Source organism: Podarcis liolepis, assembly GCF_965112155.1.
Source record: "Podarcis liolepis genome assembly, chromosome: 5".
Lineage (NCBI taxonomy): Eukaryota > Metazoa > Chordata > Lepidosauria > Squamata > Lacertidae > Podarcis > Podarcis liolepis.
In genome coordinates this window covers 8,770,982-8,788,383 of record NC_139556.1, presented here as the reverse complement: position 1 = coordinate 8,788,383, position 17,402 = coordinate 8,770,982, and the positions used below count along the sequence as shown (strand labels likewise).

The following is a 17,402-nucleotide window of genomic DNA, read 5'->3' as shown; positions in this document are numbered from 1 at the left end:
AATACCTTAATTTTGTCGACAAGCACTGACGTAAATGGTTTATCATCCTGATTAATCAGAGAGATTGGCTGAAAAATTTCTACCTTCTGGTGATCTTTGGGAACAGCTTACAATCTTAGAGTGGTTGTTACATAGGCAGACCATGTATGATAAAAATGTTTCCTTTATTTTTTTTATCAAAACATAGAAATGATAGCATAGGAAAACTTTCTTTAAAAAAGTATTTGGGGATTGCAAGGTATATAATTTAGAACAAAAGGAGGCAAATTCTGAGAAGTACCGTATTTTTGCACCATAACACTCACTTTTTTCCTCCTAAAAAGTAAGGGGAAATGTCTGTGCGTGTTATGGAGGGAATGCCTACGGGTGGCATGCCTACGGATTTTCCTCCTCTAAAAACTACGTGCATGTTATGGTCGGGTGCGTGTTATAGAGCGAAAAATACGGTAATTTGTATGTGTCTTGTGGGTTTTTTTGTCTTTACCTTTTAAAAAGTTCCTCCAGGTGGCGCCCTCGTACATTAAAGTTGAAGTCGCCCCCCCCCCTATAGCTTCTCCCTCAGCAAATTCATTGAATTTGCATTACACCTTTTGAATAAAGCCAAGTTGCTTCAGTTATTTTTTTAATTGCCATTCATTGTCCCTTTAATAAAAAAAATCTGTATCATTATTGTCTTTCAATATCTAGTGGATTTTAAAGTTTATTCCTTTTGTCAAAAATGATTGCTATCCCCAGCCTTTGAACCTGGTGCTGTCAATTGATGTTGAAACCAACTAGCACTGAGGACTTTGCTTTCTATAGCTGGTTTGTGTATCTCTTGTAAAAAGGCAATTTGTGGTTTCATTGCGCGCACACACACACACACACACACACACACACACATTCTTGGTATTTCTTTTTTATCAGATCACTAATCCTTCTTATGTTTAGTGTTACAGCCTTTAGTGAGCCATTTCTAAAACTTAAAGCTTTCTGTTTTGGACTACTAACAGTTAGTGAATTATAATATATAATAAACACTGTAAACACAGACCCATTTTCCAACTGATATATTTGGTCTGGTGGTTGTTTTCATATACGTTGGAAGCCACCCAGAGTGGGTGGGGAAACCCAGTCAGATGGGCAGGGTACAAAGATTATTATTATTAATATTAGGCAGACCTCTGTTCCTGCCAACCGTAGCAGGGGGAAATCAGTAAGCTACATACAGTGTTGAAAATTTCCCTTCTCTGGGTTATTTGCTGTTTCTTCCAAATCCCAATGCAAGGACCTCCAGGGGAGAGAGGAAAACACGGCGTGGCATCAACTTGCAAACTGCACAACAAGCCTATATGATGTTCTTACCAATTTCCCCTTAGATCTGCAGTACTCCATGGAGAAAATGAACGTTAACCGCAATGACTAGTTAGTTGGGTTATCAATATTAAGTTTAAAAAACAACAATGCCAACAGAAAGCTGCATTGAAAGAACTGTCTTAGAATGCGAATGCTATTGCATTAGTTTCACTGAGCCGATACGATACTCTCTGTCCGGAAGAGAGTATAATTGACATTGCTTATTATTATTACCGTTAAGCTTCTTAATGTCGTACGCTCCTTCCCAACCAAAACCCCTGAAAGAGCTTTACGGCTGATGACCAGACAATAAAAGTTGGTGAGGAAGGGTTTTTCTAATTAATCCTGTCCTTGTGGTTGTCTTTGAGCTAAATGGGAGTTCTGAGAAACAATGGGGAGATTCATCTTTCTCTCTTCCAGTAATTCAGGATTGAGAGTTCAGCTGTCTGTCGCCTCCCCGTTCCAGCTTTCTGTGTTTCAGAAAAGAGAATTGAGCAAGTAGATTGTTTTGAAACGAGGGCAGGAGAGCTTTTGTTGGCCCTACTAAAACACGTCGACGAGAGATCAGTCCAACTGAAAACCCTTTTCTGTGAAATAACGCAAGCAGGAACAATCAGCGTGTGTCTTTGATGCTGAGAAGAGTGATTCATCAGAACTGGAGTTCAGGAAAATTGCTGGATGTAACTGCTGAGGTGGAATGCTGATCAGGAAGATTTTTAATCTCTCTTGATGCTTTATGTAAGAGGGTAACACGTGATCTCAAGCTCTGGGATGGCATTACTTTTCCTTCTTCTCTTCTGGCCGTAACCGGCAAATTTTGAATAGAAGCATCTAGCAGGCATTTTTAAAAAAGATTTCCTTTTAAAATAAGGCACTGCCAGATTCAATTTGTATGATAACCGCTAATCCTAAATGCATTCATGCTTACATGTTTATTTTGCTGGCTGGGTGTACAGCCACTTAGCCAATGGACACAAAATAGAGATTGATGTAACTGTCAGTTCTCCAGGGACAAGTCCTCCACTGAATAGGCATGAAAGTGTTTTTGGACTTGGAGCAGCATCTTAAGAGGTAACTGTAAAATTATGTTTGTTGAATTATAAGCTCTTGTTATGGTTTTCTAAAAAGCAAGCCCTGTTTGGAAGCCCGATTGCTTTCTCTGTATAAAACAATGCAGTGGTTTCTCGAACTTTCTTTTTCTCGGCCACACTTTCAGAATAAAAATTTGCTTGCACCACGCCGATTTTTTTTATTGCTAAGAAATACATTGGAAAACAAAAAGAGACAACTAGCAGTGCTTGGTTTTGAAAGGATATCTATCCATATTCTGTAAATTAAGAAAAAATATTTTGATACTATGCTCCACTGAAATGTTTAAATGTTTCTTTGATTGTCCTGGAATCTTTGTATCATACCTGCCACCGTCTCCTGCGACACCCTTTGAGAACCACTGAGATAAGGGCTGCTTAGCTCAGAATTGCAGTTATTATTATTTTTAACAGAACGATAGATGTCTTGACTTAGCTAAAGAAATTCTGTGTTGTTTATAGCTGTCTATTATCATTAAAACCAGTACTTTTAATCTCTTCTGAATTGTGCTGAATCTAATAGACTCCACTTCCAAAGCCCAGCCCTGCTTGCGAATGGGCTTGTGCTGGTCCCTAGCCCCGTTCCTGAATTTAATCTTATCAGTAGGCATAAGGCGATCATTCTTAACTTTTTGCATTGCGAACCCCTTTGATGATGAGAGCTATGGACCCCCTCCGCAGAAGAATGCACCTAGAATCATAGAATTGTAGAGTTGGAAGCGAACCCAAAGGTCATGTAGCTGAACCTGCTGAAATGCAGGAATCTCAACTAAATCATTCATGGCAGATGGCATACATACAATATTTTGTGGACAAATTATTTTATTGCACTGGCATAAGTGGACACAGACTACCCTCAGTTTTAGGCACAGCGCACCTGCGGTTTCTATCTTTGCAGCTTTCAGTGTCCCCCATCTTATATTCATGCAGCTGGTTCTTCCTGCCTAAGTGAAGAACCCTACATTTGTCCCAGTTGAAATTCATTTTGGGTTGTTGTTTTTTTTTTTTTTAAATGATATTTATTGAAAAAAGATTTTTTTTAAAGTTACAGAGAAATAAAAAGACAAAATTACAAAGAAAAAAGACAAAAACAGAAAAAGAAAAAATGAAACCATCATTTTCAAATTCTCCAATTTCATTACCTTCTTTCCATGACCTCCTCCCCCTCCCATCTCTTGTATCTTGATTAATAATTGTCACAGCAAATCCTTTCCATAATTCATAGTATTCTGTCATTGCATTACCTTACTCTATTTTCATCTTATCTTATAAAAAACCTTAAAACTTAAGACTTAAATCTTATTTTTACCAGCTTCTCATAACCATAACGTTTTTACCTGATTCTTTAAACATTTTTACAAGAGCCAAGTAATTTCATTTCAACATTTTTCCAACGTTCATAAACATTTCTGATAATAAAAAGAAAAAAGAGAATAAAAACAATCCAATCTTCTTCCAGCGTCCCCTCTCCCCGGTCCCGGGATTGTCAGTCCTTTTTTATCCCATTAGTCTGGCCCATTAACCTGGTGATCTTATATCCGAGGCCTTCAAATCTCTTCCATGTCCCTTCCGCCGGTTGAAATTCATTTTGTTAGCTTGCACCCAGTTCTCCAGACTGTTATGGTCATCTTGAATCCTGATTCAGACTTCTGTGGTATTAGCTACCGTCCCAAGTCTGCAGATTTGATGAGCATCCCCTCAATTACTTCAAGTCATTTATAAAGACGTTGAGCAACAACAGGCCCAGAGCAGAACCCTGTGGCTCCCCACTTGTCACTTTTTCCAGCATGATAAGGAACCATTAGTGAGCACTCTTTGGGTTCGCTCAGTCAACCAGCAACAAATCCACCTAACAGTTACCTTGTCTAGCTCATATTTTACCAGCTTCCTCACAAAAAATGTAATGGGGGATTTAGCAAAAGCCTTGTTGAAATCAAAATACACTATGTCCATGGCATTCCCCTAATCCACCAAGCTTGTAACTCTGGCATGACTTGTTGAGAAACTCATGCTGGGTCTTAGTAATCACAGCATCCTTTTATAAGTGCTCACCAGACTGGCTGTTTAATTATTTGTTCTAGGATCTTTACTGGTATCAAGCTGACCAGTTGGTAGTTACTTGGGTCTTCTCCCTCCCCCTTCTGAAGATGAGGACAATATTTGTCCATCTCCAGTCTGGAGGGACCTCACCTGTTCTCTAAGAATTATAAAAGATTATAGACAGTCTCTGAGATTGCATTGTAAACTCCTTTAGTACCCTTGGATGCAGCTCATCAGGCCCTGGAGATAAGAATTAATTTAAAGTACCTTGCATGGGACACGGGTGGCGCTGTGGGTTAAACCACAGAGCCTAGGGCTTGCTGATTGGAAGGTCGGCGGTTTGAATCCCCGCGACTGGGCGAGCTCCCGTTGCTCGGTCCCTGCTCCTGCCCACCTAGCAGTTCGAAAGCACGTCAAAGTGCAAGTAGATAAATAGGTACCGCTCTGGCAGGGAGGTAAACGGTGTTTCCATGCGCTGCTCTGGTTTGCCAGAAGCGGCTTAGTCATGCTGGCCACATGACCCGGAAGTTGTATGGTGGCTCCCTCGGCCAGTAAAGCGAGATGAGTGCCACAACCCCAGAGTCGGCCACGACTGGACATAATGGTCAGGGGTCCCTTTACCTTTACTAGGAGTTCCCTTGCCACCTCTTCTCCTATCTTGGGCTACAACTCCGTCCTTGCATCGGTTATTCTGTTATCACCAGGTTGAGCATTGCTTTCCTTTTAGGTGAAGACAGAGGTAAAGTTGGTGTTGAGTAGTTCCACCGTCTCTCTTGTCATCCAGCAGCATTTCTCTGTCTTCCCGCAGAGAACCTACTACTTCCATGTTCTTCCCTTTTGGTTTGAGCATAGCCAGGGGGGAAACCCTTTATTATTTTTAACCTCTCTTGCAAACAAGATCTCATTCTGAGCTTTAGCCTGCAGCTGTTGGCTACTCTTACTTCATGATTTCCTCTTTCTTCCATTTCATATACATGCTCTTCTTAAATCTCGGCTCACCGGTCAGTAGGGAGCCACCTACCGCCAAGAGACGTCTCTTCCTCCTTTGGAGAGTGGCAGGAATCATTCTGTCCGCTGCCCCTTCCACAGCCACCTGGGTGTATTCTGAGGTCAGCAATGGCTGCCCTTGCTCCTCTGGCCCAGAAGCAGTGTCCAAGGTCCATTTTGCAGTTCCAGTCTCACAACATGACTCCTGACAGTCCTGTTTCTGTGTGTCATATTCCTCCAGAGATTTCTCTCCTGCATTGGGCAATGTTCCTCCTCCCTAGTGGCACCCCACCCCCATGCCACTGTTTCAGGACAGTCCACTCTGCTCTCTCCAGAAATTCCTCATTTTGCCTGATGATTCGAAGAGTCGATAGGTGGGCCTCAAGTTAGTGGACCACCTCTTCCTGCAAGGCAACCAGCTTGCACTTGATGTAGGTGTAATTTCTCACGTTCTCAGGCAGGAAGGCAAGCATGGCACAGGTGTTGACGCAGTTCCCTTGCTACCCATGTTTCTTGGTCCTGTGTACACCGTGGGGCAGCACTTCCTGCCTTTCACGCTAATCGCCCTTACAAACTGTCGGTTTGCATTTCTTAGTGCACAAAATATTGATCTGATGTGTAGAGATCATTCCTATTCCAATTACAGTGGTACCTCGGGTTACAGACATTTCAGGTTACAGACTCCGCTAACCCAGAAATAGTACCTCGGGTTAAGAACTTTGCGTCAGGATGAGAACAGAAATCATGCGGTGGCAGCGGGAGGCCCCATTAGCTAAAGTGGTACCTCAGGTTAAGAATAGTTTCAGGTTAAGAACGGACCTCCAGAACGAATTAATTTCTTAACTTGAGGTACCACTGTAATTCAAGAAGGTCCTGGATGCTTCTCTGTGTGAAAGAAACAAGCAGAAGGTTCATGATATTTGGGTGATTCCTTCAGAGAAGCTGAGTACAGCTGGCTTAAACTGGTTCTCTTATCTCTTTCTGTCAATGGCATGCTGACTATGAAAGTAAGGCCAGAAGGAGTCTGGGTTTCACTTTCTCTTTCTATCTCTTTTCCTCCTGGAAAACACTAACACTAAACATAGTATGCTAAGTGTTAAGGTTTAGACCAGGCTTCCTCAACCTCGGCCCTCCAGATGTTTTTGGCCTACAACTCCCATGGTCCCTAGCTAGCAGGACCAGTGGTCAGGGATGATGGGAATTGTAGTCTCAAAACATCTGGAGGGCCGAGGTGGAGGAAGCCTGGTTTAGACTTACAGTGGATGCTTCGGTTGTGAACGAGATCCGTGCAGAAGGCACGTTCGCAACCTGCAGCGTTTGCAACCCGCAGCGCCGCATCTGCGCATGCACAGGTCACGATTCCACGCTTCTGCACATGTGTGATTTAGTGCTTCTGCGCATGTGCCAAAACCCAGAAGTAACCCGTTCCGGTTCTTCCAGGTTTTGGCGCATCCGTAACCCGAAAACATGCAACCTGAAGCATCTGTAACCCAAGGTATGACTGTATTATAAATTATTGTAAGTTTAAGTTAAGTCTGCTGCAACTGGATTTCTTATGGGCAGTGTGTTGTAAATAAAAATATGCCCTTTTCCCTTATGGGGTATCCAAGAGCCCATATAGAGTCCTTACATAGGTTCCCTATTGGTAGGAGAAAATAACAGAGACCAACCAGAGAATATTGAGAAGCAAAGCAGCTAGTAAGCTTGATCTTTATTAATCTGTTGCAACAGGGTGCTCCCCTCACACGCAGGAGAGGAAGAGGACCCCCAAAATTGCTGTGCAAGGGCTTATAAAGACTTTTGAAATTCCCATCCTCTAGATCAAGACCACCCCCAGAAACATTATGCATACATCACAGAAGGGGTGTAACCTAAGACCACCCCTCAGATACATCCCACCTACATCACAGAAATTTAAATGTTGTTTTTCTCCTGTCACAGTTTATCTCCTGTCTGGCAGGTTACTTGATTGGATTTCCTGGGGAGCCTGGCCATTCTTTTGTAGTGGTAAAATACTTATTTCCTGGGCCAGGTCACAGGCTCACACCTTATTCATATCTTAAATGTGTCCTTAAGACAGGATTTGTGAGGAAAGAGACAATGGGGAGACTTTTCCAGTTTGACCTTGCAGAGAAAACATTTGGTCAGTTTAGGAATCAAAATGGTTCCAGGTTGGCTTTCCTGTGCTGATCTATGTATGTGCAGTTATGAACATTACCATATATCTAAGACCATAAAATTCCTATCACAAGTGCCAATCCTGAATATATTGGGTTTGTGACCATTTGCCTTCAGTAGTAGTAAAGCTCTGCTGGATGAAATACAATGGCCTCTGGTCTATCTTTCGAGAATCCTGCAGTGTGTTTTAAGTTTTCACTCTGCTAACTATACACTGGAATATACTCTGGATCAATGCTGAGTAAAATTTCAATGACAAATTGCCCTTAGAAACATCCCCTTTTTACAAATCCTGGTCATGAGCTCCTAGACAGAAGCTCCCAGAAACTGCAAGCAACTACGCAGATAGAAACGCTCATCTGTTTAAGGATGTGGTGGTCAGCCAGTTCTAGATGATGTTACTTTCAGAAGAATAATTCACAGTTTAGTAGTGCTCATGGATGTGGCCAAACAAAGCTGGCCTGAGGTCACAGTTTAGAAAGGTGTGCAGGTCCAACAGCTTCTGGGCAGAGAGAGCCTGGCTCTCCACACCCTAATAGCATTCAGGTTTGAGTTCTGTTTTGTACATGGGGCTACCATTTGAAGACTTGACAAGAGCACTTAGTCCAAAGTGCTGCTTCTAGTTTACAAGCAGGGACCAGACACTGGAACATTTCTTACTACTACTGTTGTTGTTTAGTCGTGTCCGACTCTTTGTGACCCCCTGGACCAGAGCACGCCAGGCCCTCCTGTCTTCCACTGCCTCCCGCAGTTTGGTCAGACTCATGTTGGTAGCTTTGAGAACACTGTCCAACCATCTTGTCCTCTCTTGTCCCCTTCTCCTTGTGCCCTCCATCTTTCCCAACATCAGGGTCTTTTCCAGGGAGTCTTCTCTTCTCATGAGGTGGCCAAAGTATTGGAGCCTCAGCTTCAGGATCTATCCTTCCAGTGAGCACTCAGGGCTGATTTCCTTCAGAATGGAGAGGTTTGATCTTCTTGCAGCCCATGGGACTCTCCAGAGTCTCCTCCAGCACCAGAATTCAAAAGCATCAATTCTTCAGCGATCAGCTTTCTTTATGGTCCAGCTCTCACTTCCATACATCTTACTACTACTACTACTACCACCAATAATAATAATTTTATTATTTATACCCCACCCATCTGGCTGGGTTTCCCCAGCCACTCTGGGCAGCTTACAGCAATGCTGCAACACTGGGTTAGCATGAGACTCTTAATATCTGAGTCACGGGTTCAAGCTTCACGTTGTGCAAAAGATGCCTGCATTGCAGAAGGCTGCACCCGAAGACCCTTGTGGTCTACAATTCTACTGGCTGGTGGTCCAGTCCCAAACATACCTCACTGTGTTTGTTTGTATCTTTTTAAAACCCTGTACAGTTTTGGATAACGTTGTGAGATCTATCTTCCTTAGTCCTTTGTACATGATGTAGAGATCCCTTTATTTCTGAGATCCTGCGAGAAGCTGTAGCAAGATTGGGAATCGGGCACCATCTGGTGGTCAATAGTCAACATTTCAAGCTTAAATAAACAAAGAGGAAACTTCCATCTTGGCTCCTCCCCGCACACCTTGAGCCAATTTTTTTATCTTTGCCTCACAGAAAGCAGTTGTTTTTCTCGAGACTCCTGGCTTCTCCTCTTCAACTTTCAGGCCTGTGGTTCTCCTTGTTTTCATATTTTGCCTCCTTTTGTCTGTGTTGCATCCGTTTATAACCATTTAGAAAAACGTCCGTCTCTCCCGTCTTTCCCCCTCAGCCTTTTCCCATTCTGGGCCTTTGTTCCTCTGTCGTCCCCCCACCCCCAGTGCATAGTTTAGAGCCCCTTCTTGCCCCTCTCTGCCCTTGTTTTTCCTTTATTCTTCCTCTTTGTTCTGTTTGAACTCCCCCCACAAACACTTCCTTAATGCTATATTTGCCTCTCAAATGCTGTATCTTTTCCTGCCTGCTCTGCAGCATTAAATTACGTTTTAACATACGGAAAGCTCTTGTATAAAGTCTTACTTCCACTCTTAAGCAGCGGCTAACAGCAGCCAAACTTCCAAGCCTTGCAAACCAGGGCTTCGCCCTCTTGCAAGTTCCTCAGCAATAAAAGCAATGGTGTCCACCTGCCATTTTGAACTTTGGGAGAGGGGTGTCTCCCTCCCTCCCATTAAGCAAAATCCTTAATAATAGATCTAAGGGCCAGTTCAGGTGTCCCTCTGACTTCTCCCCTACTATGTATTGACCTCTTCATTGCTGGATGAGCACGCTCAGTGAAGGGAGATAGGCAAACCAGAGTCTGATGAAGAAAGGAACCAATAAGGCAGCCTTCAGATCAATATCAAAGCAGCTCTTCTTCCACAGAAATTGTCGTACTTATCCCATCTCCTCCAGGGTATGTAATGCAGGAAGCTCCCACAGCAATCCAGCAGCTGTCCTACCCAGGTTGAGAGCACTGCTTATTTGGCTCCTGATACTCGCCCAGATAATAATAATAATAATAATAATAATAATAATAATAATAATAATAATAATACTAATAATAATAAATTTTCTTTATATCCCGCCCTCCCCAGCCGAAGCTGGGCTTGGGGCGGCTAACAACAAGAAAACAGTACAAAAGTACAGCACAAACAACACTCTAAAATCATTCATTATAAAATTAATTAATTCAATCTATTACACTGCCTCAAGGAGGTTTTACTAGTGTAGCAAGAGAGGTGGGTTATGCCCACAGCATCTCTGAAGCTCCTAGGCACTCTATTGCACCTCTGCAAAATACACCCAGCGCTAGACAAGAACAAGCTCCATCTCAGACGAAATATCAAATATTTCAAGTATAAAATATCCCCACAAAAATATCCCAGTCCAGAGGCTCTGCTTCCCCTGAGCTTCAGGATAGGGGAACTCGACCCCAACCCATGAGTTCCACTTCCTCTGAAGACCTTGACTCTGACCATCGGCCTACAATGACAGTGACGACAAGTGGAGTGATGAATCAGAAGTCAAGAGTTATATAGAGTGTTTAAAGACTCATTACTTTGCAGAGCGCAGTAGGAGTAGAGGAGGAGACTGTTCCTGAGCTGCGGGGGGAGGGGGGGCTGGTAGAATTCCCTCCATCCGCTTCCCCACTGCTCCCAAGGACCAGGAGGGGTTGGAATATAGGAGAGGTTGCAGGCTGCTTGTGTGCATGTTGTCAGGTATGGGTACTTAAGTTTGGGGGAGGCATGGCTGTGCTGTTGCTCCAACTGTCCATCTCAGCTGTTTGTCCTTCTTGGGCAGAGCATGCTCAGGACATTCCGTAGTGCAGCACTGTTGCATCTTCCATAGAGATAGAGTGATTCTTCATATCAGTCCATCTTTCCTACCAAAGATACTCTCCCAAATCCACTGCCAGCAAGAAGAGTTCATTCTTCCATCCTTCTGCCCATCTCCAGTTCACGCCTCCAAAAAGGCATGGCACCCCCTGGACATGTGCCATTAAAGTCTACCTTCATCCCACAAAACCACTTTGTCAGACCACATCATTTTTTGTCTCCTTCCACCAGCCAAATGCCTCATCTGATTTACTTGTGTCTGGCTATCATTAAACGCCACGCAACTATCTTGGCCAGCCGCCAGTTGATGGAGATGGTCAGCCCACCACCATCCCACCATTCTAGACCATCCTTCTTCACTTATAGTCAACATCGTATCTTTTGAGTTGTAGCTGATAATTTGCATGTGAGCATCTTAAATTGTTTTGCATCTTCTGCTTCTATCTAATTACTTCAGGAGCAGGCAAGTTGCTGAAACTTGGAGAGTATTTAAAAAATTAATTGTAGTTTGCATAGAAAGGACTGCTGTGGAATTTGTTTAATGTGTGCACATGCATGCACACATAAAAATTACCGTATGTCGGGAATGGGAAAAGGGAAGGGATAGTGAATTACATAGCTGTATCACATGCTTTGGTTATTGTATTGTAGTACATTCTGTGGTTGCCTTTTGCTTGATATGCGTTTCAGAACCCTATTCAATGTGTCAGTTGTGCCCTCTATGGTTTGGGTCCAGAATGCCTGAAGGACTGCCTGAACGCACCTGTTGAAATGTTCTGGGGATCCTCCGTTCCACGTATTGTATGTGCTGTAATGTGTGGGACAGGGTCTTCTCAGAGGTGGCACCTAAGCCCCTGGTCTTCTGAAAGATTGTTAAAACGCTTTTATTTAAACATGCCTTTGATGCTGTCTGATCATAGAACTATAGAGTTTGATGGGACCATGAGGGTCATCTAGTCCAGTCCCCTGCAATGCAGGGGTCTTTTTGACCCTCAGACTTGTTTTATGATTTTCCTGTTTTTGTAAGTTAGTTGTTTGTCTGTGAACTGCTTGGGGGCAGGGGCCAAGAACACAAACACACACATTTTTATATATACTTATAACCGCAGCTTCTTCATGGAAGGGATGTAGATCAAACAGATTTATGGCCTGGTTTCAATTGTTTTATCCATGCAATTTTTAAGAGACATTTCAGGCATCTCCTTCGTAAGGATTTTAGTGTTATATATTCCTAGCGTTACAGGCAGGGCTCCTTCGGCAGGAAGGGAATCCAGTAAATAAGTATAAAGGTTAGGACTTCTGTTTACTCCTATTATGTAGTGTGCTCAGAATGACTCACTACTTTGATAACAACAACGCCTAGTGTCGAATATAATGCATTTGAAGCATTCCAAGCACTGCACATACATTGTGGTAATATTTTCAACTCCCTGTCTATTGTCCCCAATTGCAGTCCTCTGAGAGCCCTTAGTAAATTTGTGGCTGAAGTGAAAATTGATCAGAGGTGTTTGTGGCTGCTGTGCTAATCCTTCACTGTTGCTGTGCTTAACACATCACACCTCATGTATGTTTTCAGTGAGGCTGCAAGTATCTGTAGTACTTTCCTCACAGCCCTTAGGTTAAGTGGCAAAGCTTCAAGACGCAAGTTCTGAGACGCAAGGATTCAAATTGGCTTTGGTAAGCGATGGAAAGATCCCTTCAGGCTAAAAGGGTTCCCCACTCCTGGGTTATTGTAATCGTGCTCATATTTAAATTGTGAATCAATGACAATCTACAGGGGTCCATGCTTGCGTCACTTGCCAACGGCATCTATCCCTTAGCCAAATCTTCCACCGCACCTGACAGCCCCTCCCTTTACACCTCACCTATCATTTCACAGCTTGCTCAATCCACTCCTCTCCCTCTTCCACCCACCCAGCCAGCCATTGCCTGAAACCAAGCTGCTCTCTGAAGCATGTTCTACCCTCCTTTAAATGTTTGCCTGGGCCACCTGCCCCTAAGCTGTGAATCTTATTCCCAATCCATAGAAAGATTGTTGTTGAAGTAAATGCTCTCATCATAGCCTATTTGTTTTGCCATTTCCTCCTTGTTCTTCTTTTCGGCCGAATCTCTTTAAGGCAGAGATGGGGAAATCATGTGCCCTTCAGTTGCTGTCATCCCTGACTACTGGCTATGCTGCCTGGGGCTGATCAGACTTAAGAGTCCAATGTCTAGAAGGCTACAAAAGGCCTTTGTACCAATATATATATATATATATATATATATATATATATATATATATGGATGCAATACATGTGTACTGTGGTGTATGTGGTTTCATCTCCAACATACAAAGAGAAAATTTGCAGGAGGAGGAAGGAGACGTAACCTTTGAAGACAAACTTGATGAAAACATTTGGCATCTTCTTGTGTATAGGAAATCAAGCATATATTGCTAAAATCTTCATGGGCAGAGCAAACGAGAGCTGCAGACACTAAGAACATGGTGATAAGAGAGTTGCACACATCTAAGTATGGTGTGGGTAGTCTAAATAGCTTGGCTCATAACAGCTTTACTCTTCTAGCAGTTGCTAGAAGTCTTCAAGCCTGCACACTTCTTTAACTTTTTTTTGCTACAGGTACTTTCTCCAGAAAGCTGTTGGACTTCAACTCCCATCAGGTGTAGCCAGCACAGAAAGATGGGGGTTGTATTCCAGCAACATCTAGAGAAGGGAAAAGGTGGGTGAGGGTTGGCAAAGCAATTGGCTGCTCCTGCTGGGAGTGGATCATATGATTGGAATCGATAGGAGAATAATCCTGGGTGCACACTGGATCCAGTGTTTTGCCTCATTACAATGATCCAGTGTGTATAAATATTTGTTGGGGTCTTAGGGAGACGCCCCGATAATCAAATTACGCTTTTGGTTTTGCGATTAACGCCGCTGTACGTAAGATAGCATCTCGCCGTTCTGTCCTATGGAAATTTATGCATGTTAGTCATAAAGGGGTGCTCCTAGGATCCAGAGATGAAAAGAGGCAAAATAAACAAATTAACAAACAAATACCATAAAAGGAGTAGCAACCACTTTCCATGCAAAGGAGGCCCTGGCAGACTTGGCTAGCGAGACCCTTCTAAGTAATATTAGTCATTTCCCCTCCACCTTCGCCTTTTATGTGTCATTAGGTGGCGCTATGGGAGGGGCTGCCCAAGCAACGCAATAACAGGCCTCTGGAGCAATGCAAGGGAGATGTTTTTTTGGGGAAAATCGCCTCCCAAAGCGGCGTTATAGGCACGGGGAGCGCCTCGTTCCGCGGGACCCCCAAGGCAGGCGGATCTGGAGCGCGCCCTGGGAGGATCGGAGGCTCCTTTCCGCGCGCCCCTCGCCTTTTCCCCTCTGACGTTTCCGCGCACCGCCTTGGCTCCTGCCCAAACTGGCTTCTGACGGTTCCAGCGAGGCTGTTGTGGCAAGTCGGGCGGGCGAGGGCGGGGCCCAAAGCGTCCAGCCCGCCAATGGGCGCCGGCTCCTTTTGCATGGATTATGCAATGAGCCCGGAGCCCCCGCCAGGTTTTCCGTCGGCGGAGCAGGCAGGGAAGCGCTGCTTACACGGAGGAGGAGGAGGAGGACGAGAAGGCGCTTGCTTTTGCGCAGCTGCATCTCCCCTTCGCCCTTTCTCCCACTGCCCAGACCTTGCACCCCCCTTTGCAACCCCCCCCCCGGGTTGCGGCTCTCCAGAAGCCCGGCCGAGGATTATTAGTATTATTATTTTTGCCCCCACCCCCTCCCTTTCCCTGCCATTGCATGACTGCCCAATGGTGTAGGACGCAGGTGGCGATGGATCTAGGCGTCTACCAGCTCAGGCACTTCTCCATTTCTTTCTTATCATCGCTGCTGGGCACCGACAGCTCTGCCCTGAGGCTCGACAGTAGGTAAATGCGCGCCGCCAGACCCGGGTCTTGATCTCTTGTTGTGCGCCAGCCGCGATTTGGGGCGGGGGGTGTCGCAGATCGCTTTCCATCACCCCCCCCCGTCCCCACCCCGGATCGCGGGCGTGTTTTCTTTTATTTTCGCCGCGGTGTCGGCGGCTCCTTTTGTCCTGCGGGCGAGAGATCTGGCGTGACACCTCCGGCTTTGCACCGCTGCAGTTCCCCGCATTATGTAATCCCGAGGCCATCTTCCTGGTTTAGCGGGAGAAGGGGGTGGCGGGGCGGAGAGTGGGGGGGGGGGGTTTGGAAACGTCGATCTGGCCGTGTGCGCGATGCCGCTGCCGCTGCTGCTTTTCGGCCGCCGCTAACGCGCTCCTTTCCCCCTTGTGTCTTGCAGCTCCTCCGGTGCCAGCGTCGTAGCGATCGACAACAAAATCGAGCAAGCCATGGTAGGTGCCCGTCCGAGGAATGTGGCGGCGGCGGGGGCGGGAGAGACGGGGAAGAAGGGGAGGGGAGCAGATCGGGAGGCTGCAGCCGCTTGCTGGCTGCTTTCCTGCCTCCGAGGCGGCGGGTCGGAGCGCGCACTTAACATCGGGGGGCAGCTGGCCGCGCCTGCAGCCGGGGAGCGCGCCCCGTTTCCTTGCCTCTCCACGGCGCAAGGGCATCGTGCTTAAATGCTGGGGGATGGAGGGACACGGGCAGGTAGGTGGGCTTGGAAACGCCGTCATTGTTCAGGGATCGAGGCCTTTCTGCCCCCCCTCCTTTTGGAGAGGGGCAGCCAAAACCCCCAAGCAGGCGAATGGGGCTGGCTCTCTGCGCAAAAAGCCCCTGGTTTGATGCTTAAATAAATACATACAGTGCACACTCAGGTACCTTTTCCTTCCGAGACATCCAGCCCCCAGCTCCCCCCCCCCCCCGCCTTTGGGCTTTGTTGCTGGAGAACTGTTCTCACGGGATCCTCACCTTCTCCCGTCTCCCTTTCCTCCTCCTCCTCTGTTGCTAGGCAAACTGAACTATAACTCGTGGCTATAAATAACCCGGGGCCTGGGATTGGCCCAGGCTCCGAATCGGGGCGGGCTCCTCGGGTGGGCCTGACGTCAGCGGGGGGGGGCTGGTGGGGAGGGGAATGCGGCAATCAACCCTGCCCTTTAAGAAGCAGCCAGCTGCAGCCGGTGCTCCGAGGAGGCGGGGCTTTGGGGATGCAGGCAGAGAGGGAAGAGAGCAGCGCAGGCAGGCAGGCAGGCAAGGACTGCTGCAGAGGTGATGGAGAGCTACTGCTGCTACAGAGCCACTGCAAGAATGCAAGAGCAGCTGCCGCTGCTGCAGGCCATGCCTGCAGGAATGGAGAGAGGGGGTCTGTCTCAAAATCAGAGCCATCAAGGGGGAGGGGGAAAGGCAAATAAGGCGGGCAGGCAAGCTCAGGGATGCCAACAGTGTTTTTTCTGGGCTCTCTGCCCCCTTGCACGCACAGATTTGCCTAAAAAGTGCAAAGGTTTTGGGTTATGTGTAAATTGATCTCTTGCTTTCGCTGGTGGTAAGGAGGGCCCCAAAATGAATCGTGTGTGGCACATCCAAGTAGCAAGACATCTGACAGACAGGAATGTCAACTGGTGAAGAGTTCCCCATAATTGTATTTCTATACTAGGGAACTGCTGAACCTGTTGAATTTCTGCTGCTGCACGACTATTATTATTATTATTATTTGAATTTATTTGCCCTACACCCAGGGGTCTCAGGGCAGTTCACAGAATAAAATCAAGATATAAAACCACAAAATACATGATAAAAATAAAAACAGCAACCCAATAGTACCCCCCAAAAAAAAAACACATTTTAAAAGGGCATAGGATGTTGCTATTGGCAGCAAAACAGCCTTGCTGCTCTTCATCGCCAATCTTAAAAGAAGCAAAGAACTCAGATCTAATGACCTATAAACCACAATTGTTACTGTGGGTCTTGATCTAAAATACTGCCAATTGATCTACAGTATTGATCTCGGGCTGCTAGCGCTACATTCCATGGCTGGGATATTTCAGATGGAGGGCAAATCCAAGTGATTTAAACCAAATTCAGATTGAAATCGTTAAAAGCAAGCAGTACATAAATAACCTCAACCATTTGTTAAGGTTATGTGTGTCATCATAACTGCAACGCTGAAATACAGCCTAGTTCAAGCAGCCACACACTTATTTTTCCATGAGCAAAAAGGATTTGAGCTTTTGATATAAATATACCCAAGAATCCCCCTATTTTGTCCCATAGGTGGAAAAGCAATCCCCTTCAGCTTCTGTGGCTGTTAAAAAATAAACATAACAACCAACCGCATTTCCTAAAAACAAAATCTAAGAAGCTGACTAAAACACAAGAAGATTTCGCTGTACTATACTATACTATACTATACTATACTATACTATACTATACTATACTATACTATACTATACTATACTAGGTTCCCCCACTCATTTAATCCCCACAGCAACCCTATATACCTCACTTGGTACCTCTTAACCATAGTATCTTTTTAAATCATAGTATTCCCCCCCTTCCAAATTCGGATTATATAAAGGCAGTGGGGGTTGGG

General features: G+C 45.3%; 1 protein-coding gene across 6 annotated transcripts in view; it reads left to right on the top strand.

Annotated features, from left to right (window-relative positions):
- TSC22D1 (TSC22 domain family member 1) overlaps window positions 1-17,402 on the top strand; it is a 65,334-nt gene that overhangs the window by 41,447 nt on the left and 6,485 nt on the right. For 2 of the 6 annotated variants that reach the window (XM_083503325.1, XM_083503327.1), the window contains exon 2: window positions 15,219-15,270. In XM_083503325.1, coding sequence (XP_083359451.1) covers window positions 15,219-15,270 — 52 coding nt within the window. Of the gene's footprint in view, window positions 1-10,738; window positions 14,825-14,997; window positions 15,054-15,218; window positions 15,271-17,402 lie in introns of those variants that run through there. The other 4 variants (XM_083503326.1, XM_083503330.1, XM_083503328.1 and 1 more) reach the window with 4 other exon arrangements.